The following is a 24,005-nucleotide window of genomic DNA, read 5'->3' on the forward strand; positions in this document are numbered from 1 at the left end:
CTATGAAGAATATTGAGGTTTGCTGCAAATCCACTTGATATCAATAAATCCTCTGGAACTATGGACTCCATCAGCACTCAAGAAAGCAAAGGATCCGTTCCCTATAATTTCAAACCTGAAAAAGAACACTCTAAATCAGTCTGGGAACCACTTACAGTTGTAATCAAAAATACAATTAAGAATAAAGTGATTTTAAATATATTATACCAAATACTGAGCTCCCAGAAAATATACCCACTCATCACCATATGCTACATTAAAATATCTGGCATATTAAGGGAAATAAGACTGGACATAAGTGTTTGTTGGAGTTAAAATCTGTAACCCTACTTAGAACAACGTGTAGATAGGTAGATAGACACATATAGATACACAAAGACAGGGGTAAGACCCTTCTTTCCTTCTATTCTTCCTTCCTTGCTTGCTTCTGTTCTTCCTTCCTTTCTTCCTTTCTTCTTTCTATCTATATGCAAAGAAAGAGAGAGTTGCCAAATTCAAAGATTCCTGAAATTTAAGATATCAGTTTTCTGGCATAATTTTAGTAAATGTACTTTTTCAAAGAGTAAAAATAAGATTTATATTTGCTTGGTACTTTTGAAACATACTGCAATAGAAACCTAAGAGACTGCTGACAATATTGTTTTTTACATTTCATCCTCATGGATAGAAAGAATCAATATTGTGAAAATGGACATATTGCCCAAAGTAATTTATAGATTCAATGCAATTCCCATCAAACTACCTTTGACATTCTCCACAGAATTAGAAAAAAACTACTTTAACTTTCATACGAAACCAAAAAAGAGCCTGTATAGCCAAGACAATCCTTAACAAAAAGAACAAAGCTGGAGGCATCATGCTACCTGACTTCAAACCATGCTACAAGGCTACAGTAACCAAAACAACATGGTACTGGTGCCAAAACAGACATATAGACCAATGGAACAGAACAGAGACCTCAGAAATAATGCCACACATCTACAGCCATCTGTACTTTGACAAACCTGACAAAAACAAGCAATGGAGAAAGGATTCCCTATTTAATAAAGGGTGCTGGGAAAACTGGCTATCCATACACAGAAAACTAAAACTGGACCCCTTCCTTACACCTTATACAAAAATTAACTCAAGATGGATTAAAGACTTAAATGTAAAAGCCAAAACCATAAAACCCCTAGGAAAAAACCTAGGCAACATCATTCAGGACATATGCATGGGCAAAGACTTCATGATGAAAATGTCAAAAGCAACAAAAGCCAAAATTGACAAATGGGACCTAATTAAACTAAAGAGCTTCTGCACCGCAAAAGAAACTATCATCAGAGTAAACAGGCAACTAACAGAATGGGATAAAATTTTTGCAATCTACCCATCTGACAAAAGTCTAATATCCAGAATCTACACGGAACTTAAATAAATTTATAAGAAAAAATAAACATCAAAAAGTAGGCAAAGGATATGAACAGACCGTTCCCAAAATAAGACATTTATGCAGCCAACAAACATGAAATAAAAAGCTCAACATCACTGACCATTAGAGAAATGTAAATCAAAACCACAATGAGATACCATCTCATGCCAGTCAGAATGGCAATTATTACAAACTCAAAAAACTATAGATGCTGGTGAGGCTGTGGAGAGATAGGATTGCTTACACACTGCTGGTGGGAATGTAAATTAGTTCAACCATTGTAGAAGACAGTGTGGTGATTCCTCAAGGATCTAGAACCAGAAATACCATTTAACCCAGCAATCCCATTACTGGATATATACTCAAAGGAATATAAATCATTCTATTATAAAGACATATGCACACATATGTTGATTGCAGCACTATTTACAATAGCAAAAACATGGAATCAACCCAAATGGAAATCAAAGATAGACTGGTTAAAAAAAATGTGGTACATGTACACCATGGAATACTATTCAGCCATAAAAAAAGAATGAGTTCATGTCCTTTGCAGGGACATGGATGAATCTGGAAACCATCATCCTCAGCAAACTAACACAGGAACAGGAAACCAAACACTGAATATTTTCACTCATAAGTGGGAGTTGAACAGTGAGAACACATGGACACAGAAAGGGGAACAACACACACTGGGGGCAGAAGGGGGTGGGGGAAAGGGGAGGAAGAGCATTAGGACAAGTAGCTAATGCATGTGGGGCTTCAAACCTAGGTGATGGATTGATAGGTGCAACAATCCACCATGGCACACACGTACCTATGTAACAAACCTACACATTCTGCACTTGTATTCCAGAACTTACAGTAAAATAAAAAATATACATTTTTTTATTAATTTTCTTTGTTGATAACCAAATCTTTTCTTATTTATAAGTATAATTTGTCCTGTCTTGCATATTTCAATATTTGTTTTATTGGTTGCTTTTTTTAAATTTAGCACTTTACTAAAATAATAAGGCAGAGATATATATGTATCCAAGAAACAGTTACATAAATAAAAATTTTAACTAAATAAAAAATAAACAAAAATTTAAAAAATAAATATAATATTGCTTATGATGAACATTTGGAAAGCTAAAGACAACTACACAATCCTCAACCATTTTAATCCAAGAAATACTTTCAACAATTTTGCCGGGCGCGGTGGCTCACGCTTGTAATCCCAGCACTTTGGGAGGCCGAGGCAGGTGGATCACCTGAGGTCGGGAGTTCAAGACCAGCCTGACCAACATGGAGAAACCCCGTCTCTACTAAAAATACAAAATTAGCCGGGGTGGTGGCACATGCCTGTAATCCCAGCTACTCGGGAGGCTGAGGCAGGAGAATCGCTTGAACCCGGGAGGCAGAGGTTGCGGTGAGCCGAGATCGCGCCATTGCACTTCAGCCTGGGCAAAAAGAGCGAAACTCTGTCTCAAAAAACAAAACAAAGAGCGAAACTGTCTCAAAAAACAAAACAAAACAAAACAAAAAAAACAATTTTAACCTACCCAGGAAATGCTAACAGAAATAAAAATAAATAAAATAAGCAACAAATAAATAAAAATAAATAGTATTCATTGTGGTGGGCATTTGAAATGTTAAAGACAACTATAAAGTCTTTAACCCTTTAAAGACAAAGAAATCTTATAGAAACTTTAGTTGGAAGGAAGTACAAGTAATACATGAGTTTTGACTTAAAATTTGCAGAATGATTAAATTTGAATTAGCAAAAGAGCACTAATTCTCAAGCAAGAGCTTGACAATAAAGATAAAATAACAAATAAAAATAAAAATGGAAAATTTCACTGTGTGTTATTTAACAAGGTGAGAAGAAAATGGGTTGCTCTAGGGTGTGCTTCAATGTGAAGGGGCCTATGTCATAGATTGGAGACTGAAAAGTTAATTACACATAGAAAATAGATTTGTTTATAATAATACAACTCAAAATGCTTTAAATTTTTTCATAAGACACACCAGAATTAGAACATTCCTAATACATTGGAAACTCACCAATCATTGAATGTGGTGCCATTTGTCCATTTCCAAGAATCTCCTTGTTTCCTGCTTAGTCCAATCCAGTGCATATCAGTTCCTGCATACCTCTTCAAAAATTCCTTTCACAAAGCAAAGGGAATCAGCGATGACTTAATATGTTACAGCACATTGCTGAACATGCTTCCCACCCCAATTATTCTATCTTTTAGGATTCACATTCTAATTTGTCTTCCCTGATGCTTCTGTAACAACAAACGGCACAGATGTTGATATTTGGGTTAGTTTTATCAGAATGATTTTCATTTTGCTTTTTTGCATCTTAAGTATCTCCAAATAGTTGTGCTACAATCAAGTCATTGACACTCCGAGCTACACTCTGATTATCTTTAAAGGTAACCCCCATGTCTCAAGTGAGAAATTAAGGAAAAACCATATTTAACTTTATTTCCTTCAAGTTCAAATTCCTAAACCATTCATATGTTCTAGTCACAGAGTGAATGACATAGGCTATAAATTAATTTGACGTTAAATTTGCCTAGATGACAATATAGGACCTAAGCAGGTTCTATGAGATCTCATACAGCATCATCTTCAAGGATGATAGAGAACTAATGCTTATATATATGTTTTGTGTGCACAGGCACTTTTCCTAAAATCATAAAAAAGGGATGCAGGGGGAGTAGTTTAATGGAAAGTATAAATACTATGAGAATAGGGAAATCCAGTGATAAAATACTTTGATTAGATACTACAGTATGAATGCCACTGATATTGTATTTTTTAAATATAATAAGAGATAAAACTAACTTCTATATGAATATAATTTACTGCAATGAAATCTATTAAGTGATGGGTTTAGTCACTCCTCTGTTGGATTTTTGCTGTTAAGTGACAAACCTTTTCATTAGCTTTTTGTTCTTTTAACTTTTATTTTAGGTTCTGGGGTATATGTGAAGGTTTGTTACATAGGTAGACTTGTGTCATAAAGGTTTGTTTTACAGATTATTTCATCACTCAAGTATTAAGCCCATTAACCAATAGTTATATCTGTCATATCTGCCATCACATAGTTCTGGGTTATTTATAGCAGTGTGCTAATTGAGATCAATAGGAGAGAACTGGAAAGTTTTTTATGTACATCATTTACATAGGCACTGAACAAACTTCTGTCTTAAACGAACAATTAACTAATTACAAGCAAGTCTTACCCAATCCAAATAGAAACTGTCAGTACTAACTTTAGATCAAAAATAAAAGTAGACAGACTGATTAGTTTAGAAAAGATATTTAAAAATTAACTCATCCATAACAAAAGAATCATAAATCAATCATGTAAACACCACTGCAACCACTGTAGTTCTGCTTTTAGCTCTTTGAGGAATTGCCACACTGCTTTCCACAATGGCAGAACTTATTTTCACTCACATCAAGAGTGTATAAGTGTTCTTTTTCTGTAACCTCGCCAGCATCTATAGTTTGGGACTGTTTAATAATATCCATTCTGACTGGTGTGAGATGATATCTCATTGTGGTTTTGATTTGCATTTCTCTAACCATCAATGATGTTGAGCTTTTTTTCATGTTTGTTAGTGGCATGTATGTCTTCTTTTAAAAAGTGTCTGTTTATGTCCTTTGACCACTTTTAATAGGGTTGTTTTCCTCTTGTAAATTTAAGTTCCTTATAGATGTTGATATTAGACTTTCAGCAGATGCCGAGCTTGCAAAAGTTTTCTCCCATTCTGTAGTTTGGCTATTTACTGTGCTAATAGTTTCTTTTGCTGTGCAGAAACTCTTAAGTTTAATTAGATACCATTTGTCAATTTTTGCATTGTTTTTTAATCATTGCTTTTGTTGTCTTTATCATGAAATTTGCCTGTTTCAATGTCCAGGATGGTATGGCCTAGGTTTTCTTCTAAACTTTTTATAGTTTGGGGTTTTGCATTTAGGTCTTTTATCCATCCTGAGTTGATTTTTGTGTATGGTATAAGGAAGGAGTCTTACTTCAATCTTTCGCATATAGCTAGCCAGTTATTCCAGCACAATTGATTAAATACGGAGTTCTTTTTCTATTGCTTCTTTTTGTCAGCTTTGTCAAAGATCAGATGGTCATAGCTGTGTGGCCTTATTTCTGGGCGCTCTATTCTGTTCCATTGGTCTATGTGCCTGTTTTTGTACCTGTACCATGCTGTTTTGGTTACTGTAGCCCTGCAGTGTAGTTTGCAATCAGGTAATGTGATGCTTCTAGCTTTATTCTTTTTGCTTAGCCTTGGCTATTTGGGCTCTTTAATGATTCCATATGAATTTTAAAATAATTTTTTCTTTCTAGTTATGTGAAGAATGTCATTGGTAGTTTGATAGGAATAGCATTGGATTTCTGTCATTCCAGCCAGTTCAGCCTGGTTAAGAACTCTTGTTGGAGAACTGGTACAGTTGTTTCGAGAACATATGACACTCTGGCTATTTCAGTTACTATTAATTCTCTCTCATCACTGCATGTGGGTGTTACTTTACCTGCAGTGTATATTAAGTACAGTCAATAGACCTCTTTTCTGTATGTTTTCACAGGGCTGAAACTTTGGGCAGGGTCTTTATTTAAAGGTGTCTTGTCTTTGGTTTTAGAGGGATTGTATTAGTCAGACATTTTTGGTGTTGAAGCTTTGAGGTGTGATCCAGGAGGTGGCGCTTGGACATATTTGTCAGTTGGGAGACTCTTGGATTGTGTGGCTCCCTTATGTTTCCTCACAGTTGCAGCTCTGTTCTCTCTCAATGTCCTGAAAATGTGGGTTTCTCTCCCTCTGGGGTGCTGGCTGTAGATTGCGGCTTGGCACTCTTAGGCTGCCCACTGCAGCTCTTGGGTTATCAAAGTGTTTGTTTCTTCCCCAACTTGGAGGCAGCAATGGAAGAGACCTTAGTAGTGGTTAAGGCCAATGGTCTTTGGCTTTTCTCCTGGGAGCTTCACTCCAGAGAGATGCAACTAAGCAATCATTCAGTGCAATCAGCCCAGGATGGAGGGTCTGTGCTGTGGGCCCATGCTGGGGGTTCCATGTCTGGTGATGAACAAGGTGGGCGGGCAGAGCCTGTGGAGATGGACTGGCCTCTTCTCCTGCAACTTGTTGGAGATGTGGATGAGAGACTTAGAGTCTTGGCTCCTTCATTAGTCTGAGGGCAGCAAGGGCAGTTCCAGTGCAGAGGCAGCGGCAGAGGGGTATTCAGTTGCCTCTGGAGGCTCTGTCCAGGACATTCCAGAGCTGCTACTGACTCAATAGCTCTTGCAAGGGGGGGCTGGAGGCCCAGGCCTGGAAGACCCTCCTGGTGAGGAGACAAGGAGATGGGCACCCATGTAACGGTCTGGCCACTTTATCACAGGCCTGCCGTGGTATGCTGGTGGCCATCTGCAGTCCCTATTCACCTCAGATTTTCTGATCCCTGTAGATACCAACAGTGAAGCCTGCAAAACAGCAAAGAAGGTGGCCTGCCCCTCCCTCTGTGAGCTCTGTGTCAGGGAGGCACACACCTATTACTGGCCCAAACACACCTGTAGGAGGCGGCTAAAGACCCTGGTTGGAGATCCTGTAAAGTGAGGAGGAATGGGATTTGTTACCCACTTACAAGAGCAGTCTGGCCACTTTTTTGTAGAGCAGCTGTGCTGTATTGGGGTGCCACTTCCGCCCCTGGTCAACGTGGATTCTCCAAACCCTGAAGGCTGGATGGCTAAGTCACCTAAACAGCAAAGGTAGTGGCCTCCATCTCCCTCTAGGAGCTGTTTCAGGGAGGTGCAATGCTGTTATTGATGGCTGGCTAGAACTCCAAGCTAGCGGGTCCTATCCTGTGAGTTGCCATGGAAGAGGGTCCTACAGAATGTCACTGCTGAGCCCCCTGGATTCAGCTCCTTTACTAGGGATGTGTCAGGGGGTCTGACCTCCCTCTTGGCTGGAGTTGCAACTACTTTTGCTGGGAAGCCTGGAAAGCCTGGCTATCTAAGGCTCCCGGGTCTCTGCATGTGCCTGAGCAGCTGCTCTCCTGAGGCTCCGCTTAGCTCTGTGTGTCAGACTGAAGGCCCTGGTGGAGCTGGTTCACAAGGGGATCTCCCGACCTGAGGGTTGCAAAGATCCATGGGAGCAGCATGGGTTCCAGGGGTTGCACATTCACTCACCACTTCCCTGGGCAAGGGGAGGTTCCCCTGGCTCCATGTCACTCCCAGGTTGGCCATTCACCTGCTTTGCTTTTCTCCATTGTCCATGGATTGAGTTGTTTCCTTGATTAGTTCCATTGCGTGTACCCTGGATGTTTCAGTTCAAAGTGCTGTATTTACTCACATCTTCAGTTCCTCTCTGTGAGAGCCTTGCACACCAGCTACTTCTAGTTGGTCATCTTGGCCACTCCCCAATCCCCAGCTATTCTTTAAAAACTAATCTATTTTCCTACTTTGTGTCCCGAGAGTCCACATGTCTCATTCTTTGCCCTCTTTACTTCCATTAATTCACTTGCTTCTTCAAAGGGCACATATTTCCTTCATATCTTTGTCCCTAAATTCCAAGAGCTGTATTTTTTTATTTTAATTTTTTCTGTCTATGCTTGGTAGAATGCAAATTGGAAAGGGTTAAAAAATAATCGACTTAATAATCTAAGAACATTTAATGAAGACATTTAGACACATAAATAGTATGCATTGTGGTAAAGGACATGGCATTACTAGTCATCTTGCCTGGGTTCAAATCCCAGTTCAAAAACTTATGGCTGTATCATTGACTGGGTTATATAACATTTCTGTGACTGACTTTCCTCATCTTTAAAGCAGGAAGAGTTATATAACTCCTTCATGGGTGTTGATAGATTACATGAGTTTTTATAGTTTCAGTGCTTAGAACACTGTTTAGCACATATTGTCATATACAGTTGACTCAATGTGGCAGTTAGGGGCACTGACTCCCTGTGTCATCAAAAGACTGTATATAACTTGACTCCTCAAAAGTTAACCATGCTGGGCAACAGTAGCTCATGCTAATTCTAGCACTTTGGGAAGCTGAGGCAGTATGATTGCATGATCCCAGTTTGAGACCAGCCTGGGCAACATAGTGAGACCTCATCTCTACAAAAAATAAACAAAATTAGCCAGGCAAGGTGGTGTACACCTGTAGTCCTAGCTACTCAGGAGGCTGAGGTGGGAGGATTGCTTGAGCCGAGGAGTTCAAGACTGCAGTGAGCTGAGATTGCACCACTGCACTACAGCCTAGACGACAGAATGAGAACCCTGTCTTAAAAACAAACAAACAAAAAACAAAAACAGAAAACTTAGCCACTAGTAGCCTACTGTTGACTGGAAGTCTTACCGATAACATAAAAGTAAATTGACACATATTTTTATGTTATTTGAATAATATGCTGTATTCTTACCATAAAGGAATCTAGAGAAAAGAAGATGTTATTAAGAAAATCGGGCCGGGCACGGTGGCTCACGCCTGTAATCCCAGCATTTTGGGAGGCCGAGGCAGGCAGATCGCAAGGTCAGGAGATCGAGACCATTCTGGCTAACATGGTGAAACCCCATCTCTACTAAAAATACAAAAAATTAGCCAGGCGTGGTGGCGGACGCCTGTAGTCCCAGCTACTCGGGAGGCCGAGGCAGGAAAACGGCATGAACCCGGGAGGCGGAGCTTGCAGTGAGGCGAGATCGCACCACTGTACTCCAGTCTGGGTGACAGAGCGAGACCCCATCTCAAAAAAAAAAAAAAAAAAGAAATTCGTAAGAAAGAGAAAATATATTTACTATTCATTAAGTGAAGGTGAGACATCATAAACATCTTCATCCTCGTTTTCATATTGAGTAGGCTGAGGAGGGGGAGGAAGAGGAGTGGTTGCTCTTGCTGTCCTCTCAAGGGTGGCAGAGGGAAGAAAATCCATGCATGAGTGAACCCACACCGTTCAAACCTATGTTGTTCAGGGATCAATAGTATTATAGTATTAGCTATTCTTGTTTTTATCATGTTTTTATACAAACAATCTCCGAAATTACTGAAGACTTTTCTCTTTCCTTACCATATCTTTTTGTGTATCAATCTGAGCAAGTTCTGATTTCTGCAAACTGCAAAATATTTTACTGGCTGTCCAATTTCCGGTATCATCAGAAAAATAGAAACACTTTTCTCTCACTGCAAGCCAGTCGCCTGAACATGCCACACGTTTATCACATTTTGGCCATTTGACTGAAAAAAAGAAAGAAATGATCAGATAAAGCACAAGTTAAAAACTGTTTCTACTCATTCTGTGTATTAATTTTACTTTTTGCTCCCGTGGTTTGAGGCCTGTAAGTTAGCTTCACCCCTAGACTAAGGATGAATTAATTTCCCCTGTCTGTAAGCAAGATCATTTAGTGATCAAGCAATACATATTTTATCTATTTTCCTGGTTTCTATTTTGAGAAATGGAACCACTAGCTTCTCATAATCTGTACTGACATCCTGGCAAAAACAATGCACACAATTTAGCTATAAGTTATGCAATCAAGGTAGATTGGAGATCTGCATGTAATTTATGCTTCAAAGGTTAGGATAAGAAATGGAGGCTTTCCTTTACCTATGAAAATACCCAAGCTAGGAAAGTGAAATTTGCCATAAAGGACAGCACATAGGTGAAACATAAGAATTAGTGAAACATTTGTTTCATTTCATTAACATCCAGTGCTGAAGAATATGGAATAATAATAAAAAGCACATTGTTTGGAAATTTACTGTCTCATGGTTTTATTTAGGTGCTAAGTATTTAGAATAAGACAAGTCCATGCATTCCACATGTTTGAATAAATTCATGTGAGTAGTAAAGAGTCAAGTAACTTCTCAAATGTAGGGCAGACTCCAAAGGCTGCACTCCCTACTTCATCATGAGTTATTATTATTGCTTATTGTAGTGCTCAGAAGTGGATACACGCTATTACACAGCATATACAATATAACGTGTTTCAACTCTCTCTCTGGTCTTTTTTTTAATTTAAACTTTAAGTTCTGGGGTAAATATGAATAATGTGCAGGTTTGTTACATAGGTATACATGTGCCATGGTGGTTTGCTGCACCTATCAACCCGTCATCTAGGTTTTAAGCCCCACATGCATTAGATATTTGTCCTAATGATCTAGCTCCCCTTACCTCCTACCCCTGACAGGCCCCGGTGTGTGATGCTCCCCTCCCTGTGTCCATGAATTCTCATTGTTCAACTCCCACTTATGAGTGAGAACATGCGGTGTTTGGTTTTCTGTTCCTGTGTTAGTTTGCTGAAGATGATGGCTTCCAGCTTCATCCATGTCCCTGCAAAGGACATGAACTCATTCTCTTTTATGGCTGCATAGCGTTCCATGGTGTATATGTGCCACCTTTTCTTTATCCAGTCTATCACTGATGCACATTTGACTTGGTTCCATGTCTTTGCTATTGTAAATACTGCTGAAGTAAACATATGTGTGTGTGTGTGTCTTTGTAGCAGAATGATTTATAATCCTTTGGATATATACCCAGTAATGGGATTGCTGGGTCAAATGGTATTTCTGGTTCTATAACCTTGAGGAATCACCACACTGTCTTCCACGATGGTTGAACTAATTTACAGTCCCAACAGTGTAAGTGTTCTTATTTCTCCACTGTCTTGCCAACATCTGTTGTTTCCTGACTTGTTAATAATCACCATTCTGACTGGTCTGAGATGGTATCTCATGTGGTTTTGATTTCATTTCTCTACTGACCAGTGATGATGAGCTTTTTTTCATATGTTTACTGGACACAAAAATGTCTTATTTTGTCTTTCTGCTCTTTTTAATCAGTGAATAAATGATATAAAAACTTCTTGTAGAAACTCTTGTCTATATTTAACTTCCACATGTTTAGACAGCAATAACATTAACCTTTAAGAATACACTGACAGAAAAGACTATAAACAAGAAAACTATAAGTATTCTTGAGAATGATCGAAACCAGACCTATCCACATCAAACAAAACCAACCACACCAAATCAAACCAAACCAAAACAAACAGTGCTACCTAGCCAAATTTAAGTGCTAAATTAAGCATAGCATGCACATGGAAAATTAAGTGCTGGAGACTATTTGGCCATGGCTCAGGAATTAAATTCTACCTTTGGATCCTTTTTACAAAATAAACCCATAGTAGCTAGAGGAATTGTATCAACTTCATCTTTACACATATTGCAAATTTAATGAGACAGTCTGGCAACAGGGCACATATGACATTATTTCATTGTTTTTCATGAAACAATATGACAGTAAAGGATTTCAGAACTGAAATATGTCAGTCTGGCATATAAACTCTTTGGAGTTAAAGGCGCTTTTAAAACAGCAGATGCAAGACAAAACACTCTGAGTTTTCTTCTTTTTCTTATAAGCAGGAGATAAAATACCTACGTGGAAGATGTCCTCTCTATACCAGAGGGAAAGTAACATTCTTATAATCAAGGATAGGTAATTGAGGTCAAAGGAAATGTGTACAGATAACATTTGTTAGTTTAGCATTTATCTTTTTGGTCACTTTTCCACCCAATTATTTACCCTAGATCAAGTCCCTTTACCTTGCCACATTTTCATAATTTATTACCCTTTGTTTAATTCAGTATATAAGTGTTCAACTCTAACTGCATCTTTAGGCTTTTATAAGGAAGATATATATGTCTCATCAAACTTATATTTAGTAAACACATGTGCTTTGCTCTAGTTGATGTGTCTTGTGCCAATTTCATTCTCAGGCCCAGTAGAAAAACCCTCAGAGGGTAGAGGTAAAATTCTGCCTCCCAAGTAATAGAAATAAATAAATGTTTTATAGAATAACTCTAAGTGACATAACTTACTCTTGATTAAAAAGAAATTAAAGGAATGCTACAATTATGGAGGTAGAGCTGCATGGTTTTTAACATTTTTCAAGCATTAAAGTTACACAGACAAGCTTTTCTATCCCAGGTCTGGAATGAATTATTTGTGAGAGGCAACTTAATCATTCTGTCAGGCTCCAAAAGGCCCTGGTGTGGATGTTCCCCTCCCTATGTCCACGTATTCTCACTGCTCAATTCCAATTTATGAGTGAGAACATGTGGTGTTTGGCTTTCTGTTCCTGTGTTAGTTTGCTGAAGATGATGGCTTCCAGCTTCATCTATGTCCCTACAAAGGACATGAACTCATTCTCTTTTATGGCTGCATAGTGTTCCATGTTGTGTATGTGCCACATTTTCTTTATCCAGTCTATCATTGATGTGCATTTGACTTGGTTCCAAGACTTTGCTATTGTAAATACTGCTGCAGTAAACATATGTGTGTGTGCGTCTATATAGTAGAATGATTTATAAACGTTTGGGTATATACCTAGTAATGGGATTGCTGGGTCAAATGGTGTTTCTGGTCCTCAATCCTTTAGGAATCGCCACACCGTCTTCCACGATGTTTGAACTACTTTACAGTCCCACCAGCAGTGTAAAAGTGTTCCTGTTTCTCCACTGCCTTGCCAGCATCTCTTGTTTCCTGACTTGTAAATAATCACCATTCTGACTGGCCTGAGATGGTATCTATGTGGTTTTGAATTGCTCTTTTCTACTGACCAGTGATGATGAGCTTTTTTCATATGTTTACTGGGCACATAAATACCTTCTTTTGTCTGTTTGCTCTTTTTAATCAATGAATAAATGAATATAAAAACTTCTTGTAGATACTCTTGTCTGTATTAAACTTCCAGATGTTTAGACAGCAATAACATTAAGCTCTAAGACACTGACAGAAGAGGCCGTAAACAAGAAGACAATCAGTATTGTTGAGAATGACCAAAACCAAACCCATCCACATCAAACCAAACCAAACCAAATCAAACCAAACGAAAACAAAACAAACAGCAGTGCTACTTAGCCAAATGTAAGTGCTAAATTAAGTATAGCATGCATATGGAAAATCAAGTGCTGGGGACTATTTGGACATGGCTCAGGAATTAAATTCGACCTTTGGATGCTTTTCACAAAATAAACCCATTGTAGCCAGAGGAAATGCAACAACTTCATTTTTACACATATTGCAACTTTCATGAGACAGTCTGGCAACAGGTCACATATGCCATTATTTCGTTGTTTTTTTCATGAAACAATATGATAGTAAAGGATTTCAGAACTGAAATATGTCACTCTGGCATACAGAATTTTTGGAGTTAAAGGCACTTTTAAAACAGCAGATGCAAGACAAAACACTCTAGACTTCCTTCTCTTTCTTATAAGCAGGACATAAAATACGACCTACATGAAAATATCCTCTTTATACCAGAAGGAAAGGAACATTCTTATAATGAAGGATTGGTAGTTGAGGCCAAAGAAAATGTGTACAAACAGCATTTGTTAATTTAACATTTATCCTTCTGGTCACTTTTCCACCTAATTAACTACCCTAGATCTAGCCCCTTTGACTTGCCACATTTTCACAATTCATTACCCTTTGTTTAAATCAGTATATAAGTGTTCAACTCTTACTGCATCTTCCGGCTTTCATAAGGAAGACATACATGTCACGTCAAACTTATATTAAATAAATGCATATGCTTTGCTCAAGTTGATGTGTCTTGTGCCAGTTTCATTCTCAGGCCCAGCAAAAACAAAAAGGAAAAAAAACAAAGAAAACCCTGAGAGGGTACAGGTAAAATTTTGCCTCCCAATACTAATAAATAAATAAATGTTATAGAACAACTATTAGTGACATAACTTTACTCTTGATTAAAAAGAAATTAAAGGAATGCTACAATTATGGAGGTTGAGCTGCACGGTTTTTAAAATTTATCAAGCATTAGAGTTATACAGACAAGTTTTTTGATCCTAGGTCTGGAATGCAGCATTTGTCAGAGACAACTTACTCATTCTGACAGGTCCCAGTGTGTGATGCTCGCATCCCTGTGTCTATGGATTCTTATTGTTCAACTCCCACTTATGAGTGAGAACATGCGGTTTTTGGTTTTCTGTTCCTGTGTTAGTTTGATGAAGATGATGGCTTCTGGTTTCATCCATGTCCCTGCATAGGACATGAACTCATTCTTTTTAATAGCTGCAAAGTGTTCCATGGTGTTTATTTGCCACATTTTCTTTATTCAGTCTATCACTGATGCACATTTGACTTGGTTCCAAGTCTTTGCCATTGTAAATTGTGCTGCAGTAGACATATGTGTGCATGTGTCTTTGTAGTAGAATGATTTATAAACCTTTGGGTATATACCCAGTAATGGGATTGGTGGATCAATTGTGTTTCTGGTTCTAGATCCTTGAGGAATTGCCACACAGTCTTCCATGATGGTTGAACTAATTTACACTCCCACCAACAGTGTAAACGTGTTCCTGTTTCTCCACAGCCTTGCCAAATCTGTTGTTTCCTGACTTTTTAATGATCGCCATTCTAACTGGCCTGAGATGGTATCTCATGTGGTTTTGATTTGCACTTCTCTACTGACCAGTGATGATGAGCTTTTGTTCATATGTTTACTGGCCACATAAATGTCTTCTTTTGTCTTTCTGCTCTTTTAAATCAATGAATAAATGAATATAAAAACTCCTTGTAGAAACTTTTGTCTACACTTAACTTCCAGATGTTTAATCACCAGTAACATTAAGCTCTAAGACTACACTGACAGAAGAGACTATAAACAAGAAGACAATCAGCGTTTTTGAGAATGACCAAAGCCAAACCCATCCACATCAAACCAAACCAAAGGAAAACAAAACAAAGCAAACAAAGCAAAACAAACAGCAGTGCTACTTAGCAAAATTTAAGTGCTAAATTAAGCACACGATGCATACGAAAAATCAAGTGCTGGGGACTATTTGGCCATGGCTCAGGAATTAAATTCTCCCTTTGGATCTTTTTCACCAAATAAACCCATAGAACCGAGGAAATTTAACTTCATTTTTACAAATATTGCAACTCCAATGAGACAGTCTTGCCAACAGGTCACATATGTCATTATTTCTTTATTTTTTTTCATTTAACTTAATACGATAGTGAAGGAGTTCAGAACATGATGCCCCGAAATATGTCAGTCTGGCATATAGACTCTTTTGAGTTAAAGGCACTTTTAAAACAGCAGATGCAAGACAAAACACTCTAAGCTTCCTTCTTTTTCTTATAAGCAGGAGATAAAATACCTACGTGGAAGATGTCCTCTCTATACCAGAGGGAAAGTAACATTCTTATAATCAAGGATAGGTAGTTGAGGCCAAAGGCAATATGTACAAACAACATTTGTTAATTTAACATTTGTCTTTCTGGTCACTTTTCCACCCAAGTAATTACCCTAGATCAAGCCCCTTTGTGTTGCCACATTTTAATAATTTATTACCATTTGTTGAATTCAATATATAAGTGCTCAACTCTACCTGCATCTTAGGCTTTCATAAGGAAGACATGCATGTCACGTCAAACTTGTATTAACTAAACACATGTGCTTTGCTCAAGTTGATGTGTTTTGTGCCAATTTCATTCTCAGGCCCAGCAGAAAAACCCTGAGAAGGTAGAGGTAAAATTTTGCCTCCCAGCTAATAGAAATAAATAAATGTTTTATAGAACAAACAATTAGTGACATAACTTACTCTTGATTAAAAAGAAATTAAAAGAATGCTACAGTTATGAAGGTCGAGCTGCATGATTTTTAAAATTTATCAAGCATTAGAGTTATACAGCCAAGGTTTTTGATCCTAGGTCTGGAATGTATTATTTGTGAGAAGCAACTTACTTATTGTATCCTGTATATTTTTTGTCTGTAAATGGATTTTCTTGTACCTGTATCCTAGCCTAATGAAGATTAAATTCAAAAAACAGAGTATAGTATATTTAACATTAGCTCACTAATTCACAAACTCTTAAAAAGAAAATTATCTGTAACAAGCCCATAGAACTGATGTTATGTGGGTTTTTTTTTTTTTTTTTAATAGATATAGACATAGATCCTCCTAGTTTTAAAACTTGAAACTTAAATTTGTCTTATTTGAGTTCCTTCTTTAGGCATCTGATCTTTAGGCCTCGCAGATAGTAACAGGAAACTGAAAGTCACCAGATCACCACTTCCAGACCACGGACTCCTCACCATCATGATTGCCTCACCCACCACCTGTTCCCTGTTGACCGACTCTTCTTCCCTATCCCTCCCTAATTCCTGTTGACCAGGCCTAACATCCTCGTTATCTTTCCCTAATTCTTGTTTTCTCACAAATAGTTACCTTTCTTTCCTGCTACATGAACCCCTAATTTTAGTCAGTTGGTAGGCGAATTTGAGACTGATCTCCCATTCTCCCTGTTGACACCACCCAAATAAAAATCCTATTTCCCTGGCAGTAGTCATTGTCTCCGGGATTGGCTTTCTGTGCCGTGGGCAATGGGACCTAGACTGAACCCCTGGCATTTCAGTAACATAGCTATTGCTGTTGCCATCTGGTGGTCATCTAAGAATTTAAGATTATTTTTCTTAAGCGTCAAGGACTATAAAGTCAAGAACATAATTCTACTGTAAAACTGAGAGTGTTTTGAGGAGAGGCAAGGATTATGGTAAAAAATGTTGAACTGGTAAAAACTTGAGTACAAGTGTCTACAAAACCCTTAATCACTCTAGATCTGGGAGATTTGGAGTTAAATGTGAGATATACATAGACCCATCAGGTGTGAAGAACCATAGAAAGTGTATGAATTAAACCACTCACCTATCATAATAATGCAAGCTGCAAAAATAATCACGAAGCACACACAAAGGCAAATCTTCCAGTTTGGTTTAAAGTTGCAAACTGCAAATTAAATCAACACATATTATAAAATTTCTGAATAAGCACTGGATATTATTACTGGTGTATTCCTCTCCTATAATTGTTAATCAGGAAACCCTCAATCAAGTATATACATCTCAAAATAACAAAGGATAGCAAACCATCACAAAGTACAAGGAAGGTAAGTACCAAAAAATGATTGCTATAGCTGTTCAGCTGGAAAGAGTGGTGAGTGGAGAAATCACTTAGTCTTGGGGGAATGAGGAAAGAAAGGAAAGGTTACTCAAAAGGTAGAAATAGTTTGAATGGGGGATTGTAAGCAAAAAAGCACAAAGATCATCAAAAGGTCCATGATTAGAACAAATGTTTATAACAGATATATAAGGCAGTAGAATTGAAGACAGGAAAGAAAGGAGTCATAAGGTCGTGACAGAAGACCTTAAATGAGAGATACATTTTTTCTTTATTCTTTAAGCCATGGAGGAAAGAAACAATGTGTTTCAGCAAGAGAATATTCAAGATAAAAGCAGTAATTTATTTATTTGTGGTAAGCAAAAAAAATTAGAGAGGACTGAGGATTTGACACTCATGGAAATGCTGTGAGGTTAAGAACAAATAATAATTCTATTAATGATAAAGTAATTGTAGCTGATATATGATTAGTAGATGTAGAAACAATCTAGGAAGAATGTGTGTGTGTGTGTGTGTGTGTGTGTGTGTGTGTGTACAGTCATGCATAGCTTAACAATGGAGAGATATTTTGAGAAATGTGCCTGTAGGTGATTGTGTCATTGTGGGAACATCATAGACTGTGCTTACACAAACTTAGACGGTACAGCCTACTAACACCTAGGCTATATATGACAGACTGTTGCTCCTAGACTACAAACCTGGATAGCATGTTATTGTACTAATTACTGCAGACAATTATAACACAATGCTAAATACTTGCATCTGAACATAGAAAAGGTACAGTGAAAATACCATATAAAAGATCAAAAACGGTACATCTTTACAGGGCAGCTTCACTGTAATCTCATGGGACGATTGTCATTATGCAATCTGTCACTGACCAAAACATTGTTCTGCCGTGCATGACTATATGTGCATATAGTACATATGTGCATAAACACAGATTATATATACATATATGTATGCATGCCTATATGCATATATATGCTTTATATGTATGTAAATATACATGTACATATACAAACATATGTTTAAGTATTAGAAAACAGGACTCGAAGAAAGAAAAATTTAAAAAGAAGTCATAGGCTTTCTCTCTTTCTTCAGAGCTTAAAGCAGCCTTAGTGAATGAAAACTAAAAGTTATTAGTTTTCATGATCACCCGACAACAGATAATGTGCAACAAAGTAACTTCAAGAAGAGATTGAGAGAAGCCAGATTCTAAGATGTTTACAAAGAGAATGTTTGATAAGAAGAAGAGTTTGGTAATTTATCTTACATCAAGAGAAACAATAGCTAAAGATAGAAAATACAAAATGTGTTGTTTTTTTTTTTTTCCTCAAGATTAGGGAGAAATGAAGAACAAGGAAGAGGAAAAGACAAAAACCACTGCACAAATTTCAGATACTCGAAAGAGTAATTTATGGGCAAAGCCACGTCTCACACAAATGGTATTGAAACAACTGAGAAAAAAAGACTTTACCGTACTATAACATCATTTTACAAAATGTATTTAAGACATTTCATTGACCTGAACATAAAACTTGAAACCATAAAATTTCTAAAACACATAAAATAAATTTTGTGACCATGAGAATTAGTAAAGATGTCTTAGAGAGAGAAGAGAAAGTACAGTGTAAAATTAAAAGAAAATAATAAATTGAATTTAATTGAAATTTAAGTGCAAGGCATGGTGGCTCATGCCTGTAATCCCAGCACTTTGGGAGGCCAAGGCGGGTGGATCACCTGAGGTCAAGAATTTGAGACCAGCCTGGCCAACATGGTGAGACCCCTTCTCTACTAAAAATACAAAAAATTAGCCAGGCATGGAGGCAGGCACCTGTAATCCCAGCTACTCGGGAGGTTGAGGCAAGAGAATACTTGAACCCAGGAGGCAGAGGCTGCAGTGATCAGAATTGTGCTACTGCACTCCAGCCTGGGTGATAGAGTGAGGCTCTGTCTTAAAAAAAAAAAAAAAAGAAAGAAAGAAAGAAAGAAAGAAAGAAATTTAAAACTGCCCATTTTAAAATACAAGACACTGTTGTGAATATAAATATGCAAGACTGAGAGAAAATAGTTGCAACACATGTATGCAACTAGAAAGACTAGTATCGAAAATATTAAAAGGTCTGTAATTTAGAGATATAGTACAAACAACTTGATTAAAAAAATGAACCAAAGTACTGAACAAATACTTACAAAAGAATACACGCAAGTGACCAATAAGGACATAAAAGATGTTCCATATTATTAGTCACAAGCAAAATGCAAAATAAAACCACAATGGAATATGACTACTTGTCACTTGTACTGTTAAAATGAAAAAGACAGACAGTATCAAGTGTTAGCAGGATATAGACCACCCAAAACACATACACCACTGGTTGAAGTACAAAAATGTATAAGTGTTTTGGAAAACTCTTCAGCAGTTTTTATTTTTAATTAAAATACATGTCCTTCATTCCTGCTCTGGCATGCGATATTTACAATAGATTGGAAGTCATCCCTACTGTTCTCATGGTGACAACAAAAAATGCTGAAAAAAACTAAATAAAAACAACACTTCTAGTATACCGAAATAGTATTGATTTGTTAAATGTGCACTTTTAAGCAACCTTGTTGAACTCTGGTATTATTTCCAATAGTTTTCTAGTTGATTCTGTTGGTATTTATTTTTATATAATCAAATTATCTGAAAATATTGCAGATACAACTCTTCTATTGCAATCCTTTTCCTTTATAATTCCCTTTGTTTTCTTATATCACTGGCTACCTTTAGCATATACTACACTATCGCTAAACAGTAGTAGTTACAGTGAACATTTTTTCTTGTTTTTAATCTTAAATGGAATGTTTAAATTTTCATTATTAAGCACTGTAAAAATGCTGTATAAATTTAACATACAACATTAGCAATTTAAAAAAGAATTTTTCTATTCCTAGTTTCTTAAGAGGAACTTATCTCAGACATTGAATGTTGTCAAATGTTTTCTTGTTGTTATCAAATACACTTACTGAATAATCGTGTGGACTTTCAAAAATTTTTAATGGGATAGCTTGCACTGCTGTTCTGATATCAAAGCACTCCTAAGATAAATCCACTTAAATATGAATTTTTAACTGCTTTGTTGTATATAGTAAATAAATATTTTCTTGGGATTTCTATTTCTAATTTCATAAGACGATGAGTCTGTTTCTTATTGTCTTGTTCTGACCTTGTTTAGAAATCAAAAAGTCTATTAAGTTGGGGTAAATTTCTCATTTTGCTATTTTTTGAAGCAAGATGTCCAATACAAAAATTAGCTATTTCTTGAAAGATCAGTAGATCACTCTATTTTAGTTGCCTTTTCAATTTATTTATTTTTAATTTCTATAGTTCTACAATTATTTATTTATTCTCGTTGCATTTTATATTTTTTAGACCTCCCTGTTCTTTTTCTTATATTTATAAATGCATTAATGTTTTAGTTTGCTAGGTCTGCCCTAATACGTTGTCACAAACTGGGCGGCTAAAATGAACAGGAATGCATTGTCATACAGTTCTGGAGACAAGAAGTCTGAAATTAAGATGCTGGTAGGATGGGTTCCTTATGAATCCTGTAAGGAAAGAATCTGTTCCAGGCTGTTCTCCTCGGCTTGAAGATGGCATTCTCCCTGTAAATGGGTCTGTCTCTAAATTTTTCTTTTTTATGCAAACACCAGTAATATTACATTAGGGCCCACCCTATCGACCTAATTTTAATGTGGTGGAGACACTATCACCAAACCAGGTCACATTCTGAGGTAGAGGGGGTTAGAGCTTCAATATATAAATTTTTAAGACAACAGAGTTTGCCCCATAATGATTGATGAATTATTTCCATAATGTTTTATTACATTTTAGTATTTGTGGTTTTTGTGATTATTTGTACTTTTTTGACATTTTGTTTAATGTATCTTCTTCTGCAAACTTTTAGACATCTTGTTCTTTAGTCTTTTCTAATAGCCACCATTTGATTTGTTATCCTTCTCATTTCTTCTCTTTTTCATTAACATCTCCTGTTACCTCTATTTTTTATTTTGTATATTTTTATTTCACTCCATTGTGCCAAGATACATGTTTTTTCTTATCTATTTTGTTTGCACACTTTTGAAGTTTCAAAAGGTGTTTGGCTTTTATTAATTTTAGAAGTTGGAATATTATTTCTTCAAATATTTCCTACCCACTATTCTTTTTCTCTCTCTCTCCGTTTCAGATTCTTCTTATCTAGAAGGTAGCATTTCTACTTCTATTTTTCATATCTTTCAGCTTTTATTTTATATTTTCTGTTTTCTTTTCTGTCATGTTTATAATAGCGTCTCCTAGGTCTTATTCATTCTTAATCAGCATCCATTCTACTAATTAACTCCTCAAAATGTTCTTTATTTCAAAGATTATATTTCTATAACTATTATTTTCTCTTGGTTTTTATTGCGTTCTTGGCTCTTCTTCATTTTATTTCTTTTCTTTTGGAACATTTTTATTATGCTTCAATTAAATTCTCAAAATAGATGTTCTAATGATTCCTGCAGTCCGGTTTTCTCATAATCTTTCAGTAAATCCTTCATATTTTGCCTCTTTTCGTTATGCAATGAGACAAATTTTCTTCCACTTTATACTCTCTAAATTCTTAAATCTGTTACCCAGACAAGCCTGACTAATTTATTTGGATAAAGGAATGGAATCTTATTTCTTTTTGTAATACTAATGTCCAGTTGTGTAAAATTTAGAATAACTTAAAAAAATTTTCTCATAAAGTTTTCATAGATCAAGAGTTCGTAACTATGACCGATAGTTAGAATATACGAGGAGGTAAATTTAACCTTACCCTAAAGAAACTTCTAACTAGAACGTCCCTAAATTAAAATGGAAAGTCTTCTAAGACTGAGAGATGTTATTACTGAAAACATTCTAGTCTAGGCTGCTAGAAGTGCTATAGCTAGAAATGGCACGGTAGATGAAAAATTTTATTAGGTAGCTACTGAGGTCTCTTCAAACTTTAAGAGTATCAGGCTTACTTCTTATTAAGAGAATTATCCCAGTTGTCCTGGGAATTCATACCAGTAAACTTTAACAGAGGTTTCAGCTGGAGTCCGTAACTGATTTCAAGATTTTACTTTTTATCTCTTCACTGTCTTTATCTTAAAGTTTTGGCAGGCTTCCTATTCCAGTCATTTGGCATACTATTCATTTGTTTTCTTTAACATAAACCCTCTGAACTATTGTGAATGGAGGGCGTTTGTATGTGTACCTTGTTTTTATTTATTGGTTTGTTTATGTTTCAATCCACTGAAAACCAACTCCATTGTTAGCCTTAGCTGAATCTTACACTTTTTGAAAAGTTCTTTTCAGTCTCATTAAGTCACAATCGCCAAGCCTCCTTCCAGAGTGAAGCATTTGCTTTTTATTCTGTATAAAAGTGTTAAGCAATTTTTTTCCTGTGAAAGTACATTTTAAAAACATCCTTATTGAGATATAATACACGTACCATAAAATTCTCCCCCAAACCTTCCTACACACAAGCTTATACCCTCTCTTGCGGGCGTAAAACTCTACATGCTCTAGGAGGCTTCCACAATCCTCCAGAAGTGCTTCCCCATGCCTCACTTTAGTAGACTTTCAGCGTAAGTAAAGAGTCCACATTTTTAAGCTGTCCTGTATTTTATCTTTCCTTTACTTCCTTCTCATTCACTCTGTAAAACTTACTTGTCCGACGTCTGAAGCCATCAGGTCTGCCATCCCGCAGCTCTGGATTAATCATGACGAGGTGCTAACTGATGGAGATCAGCAGGAAAGCAGTGCAAGGTCTTTTATGTACATCACTTACTTAGGCGCTGAGAAAGCTTCAGTCAAAAGAGGCTCTTACGCAATCCAAATGAAAAAAATTAGTACTAATTCTAGATCAAAGATAAAAGTAGGCAGACTTGTTAGTTTAGGGAAGGAATTTAAAAATTAACTCATCTGGCCGGGCGCGGTGGCTCAAGCCTGTAATCCCAGCACTTTGGGAGGCCGAGACGGGCGGATCACCAGGTCAGGAAATCGAGACCATTCTGGCTAACCCGGTGAAACCCCGTCTCTACTAAAAAATACAAAAAGCTAGCCGGGCAAGGTGGCGGGCGCCTGTAGTCCCAGCTAATGTAGTCCCAGCTACTCGGGAGGCTGAGGCAGGAGAATGGCGTGAACCCGGGAGGCGGAGCTTGCAGTGAGCTGAGATCCGGCCACTACACTCCCGCCTGGGTGACAGAGCGAGACTCCGTCTCAAAAAAAAAAAAAAAAAAAAAAAAAAAAAAAAAAAATTAACTCATCCATAACAAAAGGATCATGAAGTCAATCACGTAAACACTGCAACAACCATGCTATGGAGAGTTTCCATCATCTTTCTTTTTTTTCCTTTTGTAATCACTATCTTTCCTGACCCTGGATCCTGGCAAGCATTAATTTGCTTTCTATCAACATAGTTTTTCCTTTCATGACAATTTTTTTTTTGAGACAGGGTCTCACTGTGTTGCCCAGGCTGGAGTACAGTGGGGAAAACTTGGCCCACTGCAACCTTGACCTCCTTGGCTCAAGCAATCCTCCTGCCCTAGCCACC

At 37.0% G+C, this 24,005-nt stretch overlaps 1 protein-coding gene across 1 annotated transcript; it reads right to left on the minus strand.

Moving 5' to 3' along the window:
• On the minus strand, positions 1-23,174 carry CLEC2A (C-type lectin domain family 2 member A). Its single transcript, XM_050747565.1, has 4 exons — positions 23,120-23,174; positions 9,482-9,648; positions 3,461-3,564; positions 1-115 (listed from the first exon to the last, which is right to left on the minus strand). The coding sequence occupies exons 1-4, from the start codon at positions 23,172-23,174 to the stop codon at positions 1-3; spliced, it is 441 nt and encodes a 146-aa protein (XP_050603522.1).
• Positions 23,175-24,005: the final 831 nt, after the last annotated feature.

The sequence above is a fragment of the Macaca thibetana genome, chromosome 11 (genome assembly GCF_024542745.1).
Source record: "Macaca thibetana thibetana isolate TM-01 chromosome 11, ASM2454274v1, whole genome shotgun sequence".
NCBI lineage: Eukaryota > Metazoa > Chordata > Mammalia > Primates > Cercopithecidae > Macaca > Macaca thibetana.

Excerpts from the sequence above, each read along its gene's own strand:
- CLEC2A (XM_050747565.1), bottom strand. The coding sequence starts at position 23,174 with ATGATTAATCCAGAGCTGCGGGATGGCAGACCTGATGGCTTCAGACGT. Across the intron at positions 9,649-23,119 it reads TGGCTTCAGACGTCGGACAA|TCAAATGGCCAAAATGTGAT; the intron begins GTAAGTTTTACA and ends TCTTTTTTTCAG. Across the intron at positions 3,565-9,481 it reads TTGATACACAAAAAGATATG|GAATTTTTGAAGAGGTATGC; the intron begins GTAAGGAAAGAG and ends GCTTTGTGAAAG.